The sequence below is a fragment of the Harpia harpyja genome, chromosome 1 (assembly GCF_026419915.1).
Source record: "Harpia harpyja isolate bHarHar1 chromosome 1, bHarHar1 primary haplotype, whole genome shotgun sequence".
NCBI lineage: Eukaryota > Metazoa > Chordata > Aves > Accipitriformes > Accipitridae > Harpia > Harpia harpyja.
In genome coordinates this window covers 56,945,630-56,962,981 of record NC_068940.1, presented here as the reverse complement: position 1 = coordinate 56,962,981, position 17,352 = coordinate 56,945,630, and the positions used below count along the sequence as shown (strand labels likewise).

At 44.6% G+C, this 17,352-nt stretch overlaps 1 protein-coding gene across 5 annotated transcripts in view; it reads right to left on the bottom strand.

The window, feature by feature from the left end:
- TPK1 (thiamin pyrophosphokinase 1) overlaps positions 1-14,245 on the bottom strand; it is a 324,730-nt gene extending 310,485 nt beyond the window's left edge. For 2 of the 5 annotated variants that reach the window (XM_052795398.1, XM_052795412.1), the window contains exon 1: positions 10,548-10,910. In XM_052795398.1, coding sequence (XP_052651358.1) covers positions 10,548-10,590 — 43 coding nt within the window. In that variant the 5' untranslated portion in view covers positions 10,591-10,910. Of the gene's footprint in view, positions 1-10,547; positions 10,919-13,826 lie in introns of those variants that run through there. The other 3 variants (XR_008236464.1, XM_052795439.1, XM_052795420.1) reach the window with 3 other exon arrangements.
- Positions 14,246-17,352: the final 3,107 nt, after the last annotated feature.

Sequence of the window (17,352 nt, the reverse complement as noted above, 5' to 3'; positions counted from 1 at the left end):
TGCATTATTTTAGAGTTCAGTCCCTTTGTTAGTACTCTGAAGCCTTACATTTATTCAGTTCCAACTTCTGTTCTCAAAGGAAACTGGCTATTTATTTCAGCAAATGTATTCAGCAAATGTAAATCTGGGTGAGAAACAGAATAGTTGGGCATAATGTTGTACAAGTTCAGCATAACTATTTGCTCCACTGTCTAAATTCAAGCCTTTTCTTCCTCCTTGTGGGATTCAGAATTACAATATTTATAGATAAATAAGGATGGAATCCATGGAAATAATTTAAAAGCTTTTGATAGCTCACAGTAACCAGCAGTAAATTCACCACACTGTGTAGTATAGCCTTACTGCAGCAAGTTCCTGCTGCCTAGGAACCATAACCAAGTACTACAGTTTGGTTTGGTTTGGGGTTTTTTTATTTAAAAAAACATACAACATACTTAAAACATAAGGAGGAAGTACAGTCCTCTGAATTTCTGAATCACATCGCAAGAGCTCTGAAATCTGCTCCCAGTTCTCAAAGACCTCCTTTGTAACATGAGACTAGCCACTTGATACTCCATGCTGCAGGACCCCAGGACGTAACCGGTTCCTTTCTTTTCCCACAAGTCTGTCCTGTCTACTTAAATAGTAAGGAAAAGAAGTCTCTCCTTTGGTGGGCTAAGCATTTCAGATTTATAGATTCAGAGGCCAGAAAGGATCACTGTGACAATCTAATTTAGCCTTTTGTATAAAGGATAGCCTGAAATTTATTTTTGTTTCAAGTTAAGTATGACTTGCAACTGATTTATACTGGTGAAGAATCCACCTTTCTCTAGGTACAATGTTCAAATGGTTGGTTATTCTTCCCCGTGTTAAAAATCTGTACTTAATTCAAGTATGAATTTGTTTGGCTCCAACGTCCAACCTCTGGGTCTTGTTATGCCTTTGTCCGCCTGACAAAACATAGCTCCTGCAATACCAATGCAAATAATAAATTACACTATGTGTTATCTAAACAGCGTCCCTCCTTAACTGCACGCCTGGGACAGCCCTAACACTACCTTACTGGAACTAGCTGACACTTAAAGCTTTTGGCAACAAGTAATGCTATCAAACATCTGTTGTGACACCCTTTTAAGTGCACCCTCTCCCACACCATATGGCCGTCTCCACTGAGTTGTACCGCAGGGCCACGACCCAGCTCTCATCACTCCCTGTCCTCTCTGGAGAAGCCAGACACTGACTGGTAATTTCACACAGACTTCACACTCCATCAGCAGGAAAAACAGCCCACTGCAGTGAAAGGAGACGTGCAGAGCGTGTCGGTGTTGCAACACACTCTGCCCACGTCCCTGCCAGAAAACCCTCCTTGTGGAGATGTAGCATCCTCTAAAATAAAGGATTATTTTTTTTTCTAGCACTGCTGTTGCTCCTCCCAAGGGCCAACTGCTGTGTTCTCTGTGTAATTGGGCTTACATTTGGGGCTTTGTCAACACAACTATGGCAGTTGTGGGTGTAAGAAAAAAAAAAAAATTAAAAAAAGTCACAGAAGACAAAGCAAAACATTACATAGTAGATCTAGTTTCCCACCGACTTAAAGATATTTGTTGGCACAAAAATTTAACTTATGACCTTATGACAGGATAGCAGACTAAGACAGAAGAAGAAATCCTTCCACAGGCTCAAGTGACAAAACTCCTTACTGTAAGGGAGGTTAATAGAGCAGTTGCATTACTACTGACCAATACATAAGAACAGTAGTCTAAATAGAGACAGAGGGAACTCAGAAATTGAGTTTCCAAGTGAAAACCTTACAACAAGTCAGTTCAAGGAAGAACATCTGATATCAGTGATTTTATTTCCCACAGTTACAAAATGACCATTTAAATCCTCTGTTCACAGTTTCTGAAGTCATTAGAAAGGCCCAAAGCCTGTGCATACAGTGCTAAATGTCATTCCCACAGTGGATTCTGGGCAAAGAAAGAAGAGCTAATAGGAAAGCACTCGCAATAACAGCAGGAATACGCCAGCACCCTAAAAAGACAGGATTGCAGATAACACCCTTCATTCTACTTTGAAGCCAACGAAAGTCATTAGATCAGTTTGAAGCAGTCTTGCAGCAGTGCCCTTTCAGGAACACTGCTGTCAGAAGTCCAGAAAGCCAAGCACCAAGTTGCCCTTAACAAAAGTCTCCTCAATATTGCCCCCTTTTTATTTTTTTAAAGTAAAAAAATAAATCGAGCTGCTCTTTAAGGAATTTGGAAGGTAAATTTCCCATTTGTAGCAGGAAATGGTGATATGGAGACAGATGATTTCACAGCAGAGTTTAATCACCTCCAGCGTACCCCAGGTTAACTCATTATGAAATGAGGTGGTCACACACTGCCCAACAGCTATTCTTGTTGCATCCGCAGCAGCTAAGGCACTGCACCACTTCCTTTGGCAGTCCAAGTGTCCAAGCTGCAGACTCTCAAGCTGCCCTCGTTAACATTTTCTCTCTTTTGGATTCACAGTATGGCAAAACACGGCTTAGATGGTTATTCAATATAACTGTAAACTGGGCAGGGAAAGTGCTCCATACGGGGACACAGACTACACTCACAAGGCTGTGCTTTACCCCGAACAGCTTGCAGAGCACTCATTTCTAGAAGTGAAAGTGTTGCCTGTGTTGAAGTATCTGCATTACAGGCTTTCGGTTATGTAGTTAAAGCTAACAAAGATCTTGCCGCCTGTAAGCATTACCAGTACATAGGTCAAACTCTGTAGTACAAACCTTGCCTTACCTTTCAGGATTTCCACCATACATAAAACTCTCACCAAGAGTGCATAGTCACAAAATGGAGCACTTGGAGATTGACTCTCTATTTGCACAGCTGCTCTGTGACACAAGTCAACCTCAGGAAAGTTTCAAGTGGTGCAAGTCACACCATCTGCTGAACAACTGCCTAAGCGTGGTTTCAACACAGCATCCTGAGCAAGCGGAGCTTTGGCTTGTGTTTAGGTCTCATCAATGCTTTGCTTGACACAGCTAAATCAGCTATAAGCATAAAAGCAAGTAAATCTCACACTTATACAGAGATTTCACTGACACACCAGTGCCCTTCTGCTATGGAAGGCAGCTTTTACCACCAAAGCCATTGAACAATTTGGTCAAAAACCGTACATATAAATATTTCCAAACTACTCTCTCATTGCTGTGTTGCCAGGAACAATGTTGACCGGATAATTCTGGGGAAAGAATAGAAAGGAAAAGAGGAGCTACAGTAAAAGAAAAAAAAGAAATAAAACAAAACAGAACCCACCTCAGCAGTCACAACTACAAAATAAATTAATTGTGAGGGGACAGGTTCTGCTACCAAATTCACTGGCCAGCTTCCCATTTATTTCAATTGGCCTGATAAACACATGCATCCTTCCAGCTTCTGTCCTGCCAAAGAGGAAGGCTGGCAGACAATCCATCAACACTAGCTACAAAGAATCAGCACTAGCGCTGAGAAAATTCGACTGCCATTCAAAATAAAATTCAAAGCTAGGAAATGACAGGAAAAGCCTTCCAGCAGCTTCAACTGCAACTGGATGTACGGCAATAGCTTTAATTTAAAAGCAATCCAAAAGCTACTATGTGTACTCTCTATGTAGAATTTAACTAACTGAATGTTCCTGTAGCAACTTTAAATTCTCAATTCTCTTTTTAATTATGCAAAGGCAGTACTACACAAACACTGTTAATCATATTCTTCATGTTTAAGGTCAGAGTTGGATGGAAAGGAGAACCTGTTTCCATAAATTAATTACATGCACAACTATAATTTACAGAAAAATGTAAGCCAAAAATATTAAGAACTGGTTATCCCTCACTGTGATCAGGTATAGTCACTTTGGTGGATAGGACAACTGACAGTCAGTTCTTTTCAATCTTTAAATTATTTGGCAATAGATCAGATTAGTTAATCTATCTGGACACACTGCAAATTCCCCTCTCTCTGTAGAGATCAGAGTTGGAGAATGCTCTATAATATACCAACAAGCAGATGTATACATCAGAGGTCTCTCCTATTGATTTACTATATTTTGTCTCTCCTGTTGATTTACTATATTTTGTACTGGGTAAGATCTACTACTGGGTTGTGGGTTTTCTGTTTGTTTGTAGGCTGGGGGGGTGGGTGTTTCTTTTTTTGTTTGGTTTGGGAGGGGGCCTCCTCGCCTTTTATCCACGTTTTTCAGCAACAGCACTTTGAGACCAGCATAGATTACTTTTATTATGTCACACAGAAACATTTTTTTTTAAATTTCTAGCTAGTAATTTCCCTGGAAAAAGCACTAGCTAACAGCACTGTTCTTAAAGGTCCTAATCCCTTAGGTTACATCCAAACCTAAAACTCACTAGAAGTAAAAGCTGCTCAGAACTGACTTAGGTAGAGAAGCTGCTAGCCCTTTTACTTGTTTTCAGGTGGTTTGCTTGCTTGGGGGGTTTTAGGTTATTTGGGTTTTTTTTTTTCCTTTTTAAGACTTTGATTTTAGGTTTTACTCTCGATGCTGCTATTTTCTGCATAGATTAAGCTTTGATTAATGTCTCAGAATGTTCAAATCTAAAGCAAATCCAAAAGTATGCCTGGGATTTGTTATTTTGGATCTTGAAAAATCTGAAACCTGTATGTATTATGTTTTCTCCTGTGTAAATAAACTGCCTCATTTCTTTGCTTCATATTCAATTTCTCCATAAATCAGACTTGGATGAGCTTTGCAAACAGGAAAAAAAAAGTCTCTTCTGTTTTCCACTTCCAGAAAGTAAACCTAACATATATATCTACGTATGTATACACACCGATTTGAGATATAATGTAATGTTAAAGCTGCTGTGAAACTGGTAATGTACCTTAAGAGCTGACCAGAGACATGCAAGCGAAATGCAGTAAAGAAAAAACAAAACCTGGAAGTCCACTATTTTCCTTGACTTGTACCTTCTTAAGATTAATATTTTGCTCTTTAAAGACTAACAAGTTTAAATGGTTTCCAGCAGTCCTGCACACATTTAATTGGATACAAACAACATGAACATTTAGGTGTCTGGAATAAGTGTACTTCCCACCTCCTTATCTGATGTTAAATCACAGGAGGAGAGGGGGAAAAAAAAAAAAAAGTAAAAGACACTGCAGGATACATTAAGACGCCAGCTAATGTATTTCCTAGCTTTAAGGCTCAATCTGCTACAGCTAAGTGACTCCTCACTTAGAACTTGGTGTAAGCTGCTCTTGAAAGCCTCGGCTGATGGGAAAAAATTCTTTTTGGAAGGTCTTGTTAATCTGAGTGCTTTACTATCTGTGCAAGCAGTAATGAATGTGAGTTTTTGTCTCAGAAGATCCAGTGACATCTTTATTGCTCTTATGCTCTGGTGGGCTTTTTTTTGTTGTTTTCTTTTTGTGGGTTTGTTGTTGTTGTTTGGGTTTGGTTGGTTGGGTGGGTTTGGGGTTTATTTGTTTGGTTTTTAAGATACTCTCAGTCCCCTCCACCATTGTATTCAGAAAGCCAGCTATGCCCTATTAGTGACTTCAAGGTATGGAATTATCAGTGCACTGACACTGCACGAGATGAGAATCTATCATCCACACAGACAAACAGCAACTGGCTTCAATGTCCACTTATTTCAAAAGGGGGCTCTCTATGTGTGTGTGTACAAAAATAAGTAAATGCACATTCATCTTCCTATTAGCTCAAATGGTTAAAGAAGGCTTGCTGCCCCATTCCAAATAACACACCTGCATATAAAGCGATTAAGAAAAACACTCCAAAAGCTATCAATGTGTGAAAGCCAAGATCTAACAGAAAGTGGTGAGGCTAACAATGATTATGTCTGCTAAATACCATCTGTAATACTTCACTCGTAAGTGCACGTGTAAGTAATCTATACAATAATACTTACAGAACAACTGCTGAGTCAGGACAGCAAAAATTAGCAAGCAGCAGGGTCCGAGGCTGAATATTTACAGCTACCTCAAAAACAAGCTGAGGCATCCCAGGTAACTTGACTAAATGGTGTTACTAGTTCTATGAAATGAAGAGCAGGATCAGGTCAGCAACATTCACGTAAAACAAAGTGGTTTAAATGTGTTTCAATTCAAAAGATAGAACAGTGTAACAGCCATATGGAAGTGCTTGCTGATTTCATTGAGGAACTCCTGAAATAGTCTTAAAGGATTGACACCCTTGCTAACATTTTTCAGCTTTGGTGAACTCAATCATGGCTTTTGAATGATCTGATTCACCTGCAAACTTCACTACTCTGACCCAACAGCAGTGGCACAAAACCTGTAAAATTACAGAGCAGTCCAATAATCTGGGACTCCATTTCCCATATGCCTTTAAGGCTCAGCAGCTAACAGAGACCATCAGGTTGATTTCCTAACCCCATGACTGTCTCGATTTCTACCACAGAATTTTGTATATTAGACTGCAAGATAATACGTCACAGAGACCATGCAGAGCTCTAGCGAAGGGGCATTTAGACCATTATTGATGCTTATGCTAGGCTGGAGGTCATTCAGTGAATGGCAAACATGTCACCATTTTACAAGTAACTTTCTATTCTTAGTGTCAGAGAAAAGGGAACATTAAGGAAAGAGTTTAAGCCCCCAGCATTTAAAAGGGAATATGGTGATATAATCCATTCAGAGGTAACTTGTTTACAGTCAGTAGCATTTCCAGGAGAAGACATATAGTAAAGCAAGAGACAATCAAGCTTGCAGAATGATGGAAGAGCATTCACAGCGTATTGTTGCTTCCTCTTGTTCTCTTTGCTTTAAATTCAATGCAGAATTTTATAGTCCCTTTGCACAGAGACAGCTATATATTTCCACATAATTCTGTAGTGGTCTTTATCCTATTTGTTGTGGCTGTATCTTTCATGACATATAGATGACCTTGCTTCGGTGAGATGAAGCGAGCACATCCCTCTTCTCACTGGACCAAGTCTTAACCACTACCTCTCAATACAGCATAGTTCAGGAGTGCATTTGGTTGCAGGACTCGGGGCATGGAGGACTGGGGACAGGAGGGAACCAACCCTCACTGGTAGCAAAGCCTCCCCTCAGTCATAGGAAACTCAGCTCCAACAAACCCTCTGCAAGGCACAGAAGACAGCAGAAGGACTAGATTTGCTTCTGCCTTGCAGTCCATCCGCCTCAACAAGACAAGACACTCCTAATGGGAGGCATTGGATTATAAACTGAGGAAAATATCCTCCTTCTGCATCGCTCCACTTGAGAAAGCCAATAATGAGCTGGATTTTAAGGACTGTGCAAGGCAAAAAATCATTAATGACACCTGGTGATGAGTGAGAATCCAAGCCACATTATAGCACACAATCTAAAATGTTCCCTGCGAGAAAACACAGCTTAGTAAAACTGGCACTCTGCCCTTCTAAAAGTCTCAAGTGGTATTCAGGGGCAACCTTATCAGAGGATGCTACAGTACTTCCACTGTTAAGCAGTCACAAGCATAGCACACTCAGCTCCTAAAGTTCATGGTATTAAAATAAATTAGAAACACTTGTGTCTCTGCAGAAGTGCCTGCAGCACAGTCTGGGACAAGCAGCAGGAGGCAATGATAGTGCAAGAAAATGGTATAAACAGCAGGAGGGAAATGTCTAGTCTATCAAAGGATGCTCCAGAAGCAACCAAGCTACTTTTGTCATGATTCACAGGCCATAGTGTAACATCACTGATTATCAGCTTTCTACAACAGCTGCATCACAGCTTCACCCTGTGAAGCTTCTGCCTGACCCTTTCACAGCAGCATACAGGACTTCAGGGTGGACTTCTATGAGCCTTTTTAATGGTCTCATTTCATGAGGAAATAAAAATATATCTGTTTCAGTATGCAATACTCAAATTCAGAGCTCAATCCCACTTTTAAATTCTACCTCATTACCCATTCTAAACTACGTTAAGCAAATCAACACAGTTCTGAAGAACACCACACAGCTTTCTGACTGCGGCATGGTCATTTTCAACAGTGCTCCAGCTGTTTGACTGAATAATGTTCTAAGTCTCTGAGCATATTAGTTTAGCACAGCAGTTCTCAAATATCTGCTACATGGACCTCAGTCAGGTGCTATGCAGGGAAACATATAGTCTACTATCTAAATAAGAACTCACTCTAATTACACTGACTAAATTTACCAAGGCACATGTGGCCCTGAAATTCCAATTCAGGTACCTAATATTAGGTTCCAAAACCTGTAAGTGTTTTATCCTATTCCATATAAATATCAGCATAATTTCTGAACACCTTCAAAAAAAAAAAAGTAACTAATAACCTCCAAACATAGGTGATAAATCTTTCACATTCTCCCCACCATAATGTGCCACTGTGTTTGCACAGGGCTTTAGAAAGCAACCAGAAACATTATATAAATCGCTATACATTTATATTATTGAAGGCAAGGGGACAAGGTCCATAGTACTTCAATGTCCTCATGAGGGTTTACTTTGTAACCTAGCATCTAAGAAGCGTCACCTTCTACACAGATTAGCTTTATATTATTTGGATGCTTAAATACATCCCATTGAAGCAAACAAATGGAGGAACTACTAGTACTTCTTCACAAAGAATTCAGGAGCCTCATTTCACCTACCCAATTTTGAAAACTTTATTTCTGAGTTCCCTAAGCAGGATACCAGATTTTAAACTGCAGAATTGCCAGATAAGTCTGCTCAACCTCACATACTTTGAGCGGGATAAACCAATCTGAAATGCTGGTAATGAATGTTTGTAATGATGACAAGGATCCAGATGCAGTACCACTGTGCATTTCACAGGCACCGCTATCCTGTGTAACCAAGTCAATTCATAAACCTGTAGCAGCCATTTCTTTAGAAGAAGCGGGTTTCCTGACACCCAGCTGAAGCCTCTGGTCTGACAAGGCTGTGGGTCATCTGAAAACTGTGAACGAACATCCCAAATCTTCAACTCCAGCCAGACATAAACAAAGGAAGGAAGGGGCGGGGGAGACAACTCCTGGAAACTGGGTTACATATGGTAGCCCTAACATCATACAAATGCCTATCAAAAGCATCTTAGAATATAAATAGCAATGCCTGGTCTTCCCCAGGGAAAAATTCTTAATGTACATTTTTGTATCACCTTACTACACACTCTGAGTAAGCAGTTACTCCTCATTTCGTACAAGAGGACATCACACTGCAACAAATCAAAGTTAACCCATTAAAATCTCACCTCCATGCCCATTCCCTCTTTCTACCCGAAGCAATGATGCATCTCAAAATACACAAAGACACAGGCGCACAGAGTCAAATGTGCATTTCTGGCAGGAATGCCTTGAGTACAGCTTTACCTGTCACTAGCTTTAAACACACCCTGAAGAAGTTTTTAAAAAATCAGAACAAAGCGCAATTTAAAAAAAAATACTGGTAAGAGTTTAAATATCCTCTTAAACTGGTAGCTGTAAAAACGTATTGAATTGTTACACGCCTACATTTTGTTAAAATTCTTCCCTTCCTCCAGATTTTACTAGTAAATAAATAACATTTACCTCACCATGGCAGCTTAAGTCTCAGTGCCAGAACAGAGCAGAAAGCAGCAGTGTAAGTTAGAATTCAGCTGCTATGCCAAAATTATTTTTATGTAGCTTTAAAATCATGTTATAGAAAGACAAAAATATTTACTGTTTATAACAGTATCACTGAATAGCAAATTGGGCCCTACTGAATTAGAGGCTGCGAACACATAGCGAAGAAGAGGTGCCTACTTCAAACAGCGTACAAGCTACTTAGGTGAGTCTGTGTTTATTACAGGTGCTCTGTCCTTTCTACAGATTATGAGGTTAATGATATATATTCATAATGCTCACCTCTCGGGTCTCAAAAACAACAAACAAAAGTAGGAACACTCAAGAACAGCTTGGGAAAACAACAACAACAAAAAAAACCCACACAAAGCCCAAGTCCCAAAGCTTTGCCTTGCAGAACCGAAGAGGCAAGCGGGGCGCATGCGGCGCCTCCAAGGGCAAGGCCAGGACCTTCGACACCAAAGGCACATGGAGGAAACCAAGCTCTCACGTCCCCATTTCCCGTCACGAAATGGAGCGGTTTGGACCACCAGATCTCGCCAAGAGATACGCTTCACTGGAGCGCTGGGCCCTGCCAAGCCGAGAAACCTGCGGCAAGTTAACTGAAGGTACCGGTTAAACCCAAAGGGGTTAAAATTTTAAGCCCAAAGGGGTCAAAGCTCTAACTCCGAAGGGGTCAGAACGGTAGTAAATCGGTGTATTAAAAAAGAAACCCCCTCAAGCGGGGCACGCTTGTGCCCGGCCGGCCTGCAGGGCGGTTAGCACCGCGGAACGGAAACGGGCAGCCCCCGGGGCAGAGCCGGCGGCCGCGCAGGCGGACGGCCGCGCGCCTCACGCCGCCGCGCTCCTCACACCCCGGCTACTCGGCGCCCCCCGCCCGGCAACGGGCCCGCCCCGGGTAGCGCCTCCCCCCCTCCCCTCCCCTCCCGCGGCGGGCCGGTGGCGGTTGCCGGCGCGCGCCGCCCGGGGGCGGGAGGTACCGTACCGGCGGGCAGGAGGCAGTCCAGCGGCGTGAACGCGCGCTCCATGGCCTCGGGCCGCCCTGCTCGTGGGGCAGGCACACAGAAACAGCACGGAGAGCCCCGCGGCTCCCACAGCGCGGCGGGACCGGGGCGGGTGGGGGGGTTGGGGGGGCACGTGGGGATTAGCGGTGCCCGCTTCCCTTCTCCCTGAGGAAGAAAGGAAGGAAGGAAAGCAGGCAGGCCGGCCCTCCGCTGCACGGCCGCGGCGGCTACGCCTTGCCCTTGACCGGCGAGCAGGCGGGAGGCGGTGGCAGTGGCCGACTACCTGCAGCCACGCGTCCTCCTGCACTCCCCCGGCACCCGCCCCCGGGGTGGGGGGGGGACGGGGGGAAGGCAAGCCGAGAGAATCGATCGCTGCGGCGATCCGTTGCTCGGCGGTAGATTCAGGAGCGGGAAGGCGGGGCAGGAGGGAGCGGCGGCGCTGCCCGGCGCGGGCCGAGCCCCGCCCTCCCTGATTGGCCGCGCGGCGGCGGCCCTTGGGGGCCTCTGCTGAGGAGAGGGCGGGCGGGCGGCATGACGGACAGCCCGGCCCCGCCCCGCCCCGCCCGTGCGGGCCCTGAGGAGGGAGGGGCGGGCGGGGAGGCGGCCGTGCCGTGCCGCCCGCTGCGCGGGGCTTTCCCGAGCACCCCCCCGCCGGGTCCGGCGGCTCCCACCGCTTCTCGGGGGCGTTTCCGACACCTGGGCAATGCCGGCCTCCTTAGAGCTGCCGTGAAGAGCAGGTACGGCGCGAGGAAAGGTCGCGGCGTGCTCGCTTTTACGTTTTCCAAATAAAAAAAGCGGCCGCCGAGGACTTCCTTTTTATTAAACATTGTATCTGGCGCACCGGAGGGGTTACTTAGGGCAAAGAATGATAGGCACCATCGTTAAAAAGAAAAGAAAATCCGCAAGTCGCTGTCTGTGCTGGAAGCGTTCTGCTTTGAGATCCGGCAACGCACAGTTCACTCAAAATAAAAGTCGTTAATGGCTTTCAGCCGGTCGAAACGGAGAAAAAACCGCGGCTGCAATCCCGCAGCGAGACCTCGGCCCCTGGCCTGCGGCCGCTCCCCCCCCGCCGCTCCTGCTGCGCTCGAGGGCCGGGAGCGCTCGGCTCCGGAGGCCCCCAGCCTGGCCTCGCCGCTGCCGCGGGGCTCGACTTCGCCAGCCGCCCGCCCTCCTTCTCGAGGCCCCGCTGAAGAAGGCGGCATTTGTAGCCGCAGCTTAAGTTTCGGTGAAAATTATTTTAACATCATCACAAAGCTTGTGACATAGATCGTTTCTAACCCCTTACAGGCTCCTGACTGGGAAATTAGTCATCTTCGGGCATAAATTGCGTGACGCCTGTCAAACCTAAGTTGGCGCTGGGAGCGCAGGGCTCAAACTTTGCCCCCCCCCCCGCCCCCGCCCAAAGCTCCCTCAGGGGAACTGCGCGGGGCGCCGCAGCAGGGGGCAGCAGAGGCGCACAGCCCGCCGCGCCGCCGGCCCTGCACCGCGGCACTCCGGCGCCCGGGGCGGGGCGGGGGGGCTCCGCCGGGTACCTGACACGGCCGCCGGGCCGCCTTCTCGAGCGCGCCCTCCACGGAGGGACCCTGGGGTGGGAGGAGGCGGGAGGACGAGTTCTCGTCTTAGAGGCGTTTGGAGAAGGGCAGCGTGGTAGTCGGGTAAGGTTTCCGGTCGGGAAGTGGGATCGGCAGGTCAGCCCGCTACTCGGTCCGCACTGTCAGTCCGAGATGCACACTCGGATCGACAGGATTTACGGGACTTGAGGGCGTGGGCGAGGCTGGGCCACCTGTGTCCTGCACGACGGCCGACACACGCCTGCGGTGGCTGCGGGTGTGCCTTTGCGCCGAGTGGCGCAAGCAGCAAGCCCTTGCTTTGGACCTTTCGGGTAAGCTGCCCTGCCACCTGTGAGAGATTACGCTCTACAAGCAATTTTAGCCTACAGAGACTGATAGAAATTCAGAAGCATTGGAAGCGTTCATGTCCTGTCAATGAGAGAAAGGAGAGGTTGTTAGGAAACAAGGAAAAGATATTAAAGGGCATCAGGAGATTACTGTCGTTTACGCTATAGACATAGAAAATGTTCTATTTCACCTTTGTGTCACTTGAAAGTTTTCTTCCCTCTCCACTGAGAACTTGAATTTCAAAGGCTATTAGGACTTCTGTATCATCTCAGCATCATTCTTTAAGCAGGTTAAGAACAACCAGGATTAGGAAGAAGCAGCTTGCCCTCTCGCCCAAGAAGTGAGACCATGTGGGAACCACCATGCAGTTGGCCTATACTCTCCTCCTCTTAAGTAACTGTCTCCTTTTCCACTCCATCTTTCCTGCCCTCCCCCTTTCAATTTGCCAGGTACTTTACTACTGCTGGGTAAAATTATTAAACCTTCTCCGGGATAGCTTATTTTTCTTCAGTATCTGTCAGTATCTCTGTTAGGGTTTTTTTATTTGTTCTTGGGGGGTTCCATCTGGTACAAGTAGTTGCTGATAAGCAGCAGCGGCTTCTTGTGCATGAGAACAATCATACTTGCTCAGAGGGAAGGTCCATCTCAGTCAGGACCCCATTCCTGGTAATGTTCACTTAAAAGCCTTCCTCATCCTGTTCTCCTTTTCAACATTTTTTTTTTTTCTGTAAATGCAACAATTTCCAGCTCTCTGCTCTCTTCATATCTGACAAGACGCTTTTCCACCTCTGTCAGGCCTGGGGTTCCAGGCAAACTTTTACCAGCCATCACTGCAAAAAAGTAATTGTACCTCTCTGCTAAACATACTAATGCATGATTCGTGACAACAATAGCATTACAAAGATAAATCAGTCTTGAGAGAGCAGGCTGGCACTGGTGTCCTTTAAATCCTTTCAAGATGCGCAAGGGTCTGCAAGGTAAGGCAAGCTGCCAGCCCGCTCCACAACTAGGTAAGGGGCAAACAAGTTGGATGCGCTTTCTCTCCCTGAACTCTGGTTTCTTTCACTGCCCTTTCTTTCAGGTACGAACCTCTCATCTACAGTATAAAGCTCTTTTTAAGAGTCTACTCCACAGGAATAGCTTCAATCGATGCTGAAATGCACTGATCTCTAAGGCAGGACCTGACAACTATTTAATACTGTTTGGCAGAGCCTAACAAAGGTATCTAGTAGAGGAAGTTTCAGAGAGGCATAATTAATAACTCCACCCAGCCTGGTGTATTCTTTTATGGACAATCCCTCAAGGATAAACAGCAGTCAGGAGGCTGACATACTTTTTTGAAAAATAAGCACTTTCACCTACCTTTTGCACTTTACCTCTGTGCTAGGACGTCAGTTGAGTTTTCCCGTGAAGGGCTACCGTTTAATGAACTAGCGGCAGCTTTTTTCCCTCTCACGCATAGGAAATTCCTCAGTAAATATTACGCCTGTTTTTCCAGGTAGCATATAAGATTCAGCAATATTTCTTTCCTCTAGCTGGATCTCAAACCAAAAAAAAAAAGCCGCCTCCCCTGTTCTTTTCCTCTGGCTGTATATGCCTACATTACTTTGCAAGGTTTGCAGAAGAAGATACAGAGAGGCTATTCAAGAACGACATCCCAGGAGCACTGATCTTGTGCTTTGATTACTGCTGTCTCCTCTGATTAGCTAAAAGGAGGGCAGGTGACCTCAACCCTAAGTGAGAAAATAAACAGGCAAGCAGATGTAGTTCCTGAGTGACAGATGAGGCTGTCTGACAGAGGAAGTTTCTGAATGATTGGCAGGAAAGGTTGAGGGAGTGTTCAGACCTTTTAAACCTTCTCTGGTAACTAGCCAGCTGATCATGCCTCTCACCTGATATATTTTCCATTAATTTTGTACAGACTTGATGACTGGTCTGTGTATGGAGAAACTGTAATTTATATATATTATTATATGTGTATTTATATACGTAAAAATTGTTCTTACCAGACTCCAGCTAGCTTCCTCTTCTTTAGGAAAACTATTCAGAGAAGCAGGCAGTTGGGTAGCTTCTATAGAGCACAGTTATGACATGACTAGCACTGCACTTCAGCATGACTAAAACTGATCAGATGGGAAGAGTTGAAGGGTGATTAGGAGGGCAGCAGCTTTTATTTACTCAGAACATCTCCTGGGACTTAGCAAGGAAAGAAGAGGGAAGTCAACATGAATTGCAAGGGGATTTAAATGGGATTTATACAACAGGGCTAAAGCCTGCAGGGTTTGCTGTGCTTCCTTAGGATGATCAGTCTCTGCATATTCTGGTACGGATATACGGCCGAGGCTAACTTATAGTAGCATTAGTTGCTTCCAGAATATTCTCCTTCTTTCAAATAGCCCAATCTAGTTGAGACTGAAAGGTCTAGAGGTATTTAAGGACTTTGTCCAACAAAATGATAGGACCTGTCTCTAGCATTCACAGCTTAATGCCCCTCCCCCAGACCAAAGTCAAATTGGTCTGGTAATGCCAGAGATCACCGTTTAATGCTTTATTTTTTGCCCCTTGCCTTCTGCCATCCTTCACCAGAACAGGAGTCATAATCTCTGTGCTTGACTGAAAAGTACTTTGGGTACCGTTCAAAAACTATGGCAGATTTCAGTAATTGGAAACATGTATCTGAAGCCTTTTGATTGGAAAATATGTAGAATCAAAACTACCCAAGTATGTTCAGAGGTCCCTCTTGGTGATGTCTGAAACAAGCTGCTTGTAAGGTAGGGGATATTTGTTCCTCCTGCTATTCCAATTTTATTGCTAAATTGCTAAACCTGTACAAGGCTGGCAATCAGGATTCATGCAACATGTAACTGCTAAGAATCCTTCTCTCCACAGCTGAACTTTATATTAAAGTGAACCCAGAGTTAAAACTAGCAGGCTGGGATGGTTCATTCTGGTACCTATTCCAGTATTTATGCAGAATAATAACATTGGGAATGTTTAGCTAGCTCAGCTGTCTGATTGTCTGAACATCCCTAAGTGCTTTATAATTCAATAAATGCAGGCATCAGTAGATAAATGGGATGTTTTATTATAGACATTATATCCTTGCAATTCTCCTGTGCCAACAATTTAAGTCCCCACAACCTCCTTAAAACTCAAACACCAATTTGAAAGGTACAGTCATTCAGGGGAAAAAAAAAAAACAACAAAAAATGACCTGCAAATAGTCACCAGCACACACAGGCAGACAGAACCTAACACACACACTCTTCAAGTCCAGGTCCTAGAACAGTTAATAGAGCCAGCTTCACATTTGTTTCAAGTCCTAGAGAGATTATAACACAGTAAAAAAATATCATATTAAGTGGAGTCTGTTTCCGTAGTGGTGTAGAGCAGGCTGGAGATAAACCTTATGAATTGTATTAGGTCACACAGTAAAGCAGAAGAAAATAGTGGTATAATAATCCTGTGGCTCACCAGGCAGGACACTGCGTTCAGAAGACCCGAGTTTTAATCCATGCTCTACTACTGACATGCATAGACAGAATCAAACCACATGGATCCATATTGTCAAGTATATATAATCACTTAGGAACTAACATACCTTTGAGAGATCTGGCTTGTAGCATTCCATGCCTTTGTTTCCTCATCTGTATAGTGGCATCAATGAGGTATACCCATACTTTTAAATCAACCTGAGATCAACAGCCAAATACAAATAAATCTGTATTACTAATGAATAGACAGATGGCATTTGTTTATCAATCAATTCCATACAAATTGAGAGGAATATTTACTGTGATCATCAACAATATTCTGTCATGAAGATGGATGAAAGGTAAACTTTGGAAAGAGGATTGTGTATTGAAGTGGTAACTTTCAGAAATAAGGAATTTTCATCAAATCGGCTGCTATCGAGTCACTATGGACAACAGTAAACAGAGATTGTGGGGTCTAATAGTTATGACTATATTCTTGACTTTGTGGAGTCAGGAGACTATGCAGACTGCTGAGATGTTAGGCAAGCTGTTTGGCCGACCTGGCTAGGAGTTGCTGAGAGACCTTTGCTGTGGTGTCCTGGCAGCACAAGAAGAGTTAAGAAGTAGGAACAATCCAGTGAGATGTTGCCCTCTATTCTGCCTGGAAGGATTGTCTTATTTTGTCTGGCATGTACAGGAACTCTCATTGTCTTCTCAGTGTGGGACAGCCAATGTGGAGAATCACTCCGCATTTTCCTCTCAGGACCATGTTTCCCACACAATCTAATTTCTCATGTAAGTGTATTCCACAGCACCAAAAAACGCATGCATTTTTAGTTCTCGATGTCTTTACCCTAAGTCTTGCTAACTGCACTACTCCTGCAAGCATAGCGCTCTCAGTAGGTGGCACAAGGAGGCAGCATTTGGGAAACGAATATCGTGCATTTGGACTGGATGTGAGAGCAAATGGGATGGCATGGGATGCTGAGGTGTGATGAATACTTCCCTGCATCTCTGGCCACGTCCATGTGCCACTGCATTCAGAGTGCGAGAAAGTAGGTTGCAGTAGCTTCACGTGGTGGTCTATCAGGCTCTCGTCCCTGTCCCATGGGAATGAAGTGGTCTTGCAAAACTGCAGAGGGCAACCTTTACCTGCAGTCATTTGAGCACGCAGGGCAGTCAACATGAACCTAAGGCTGTGGAGATCAGAAGGTGAATAGTGTCTCAGGGTAAGAGCAGGCCTAGCTCCTCCTCACAAATCAGTAGTGTCACGTCTTGGCTGGCCTAAGTTTGGCCAAGGCCCGTATGGCATTCTCTGTGGTGATGACTGCCAGAGTGATGAAAAGCAGGGCCGTTGACAGCTGACATTTACAGCTGTATTGACCTCTCCAAGCCACTGCTCTAACTCATCA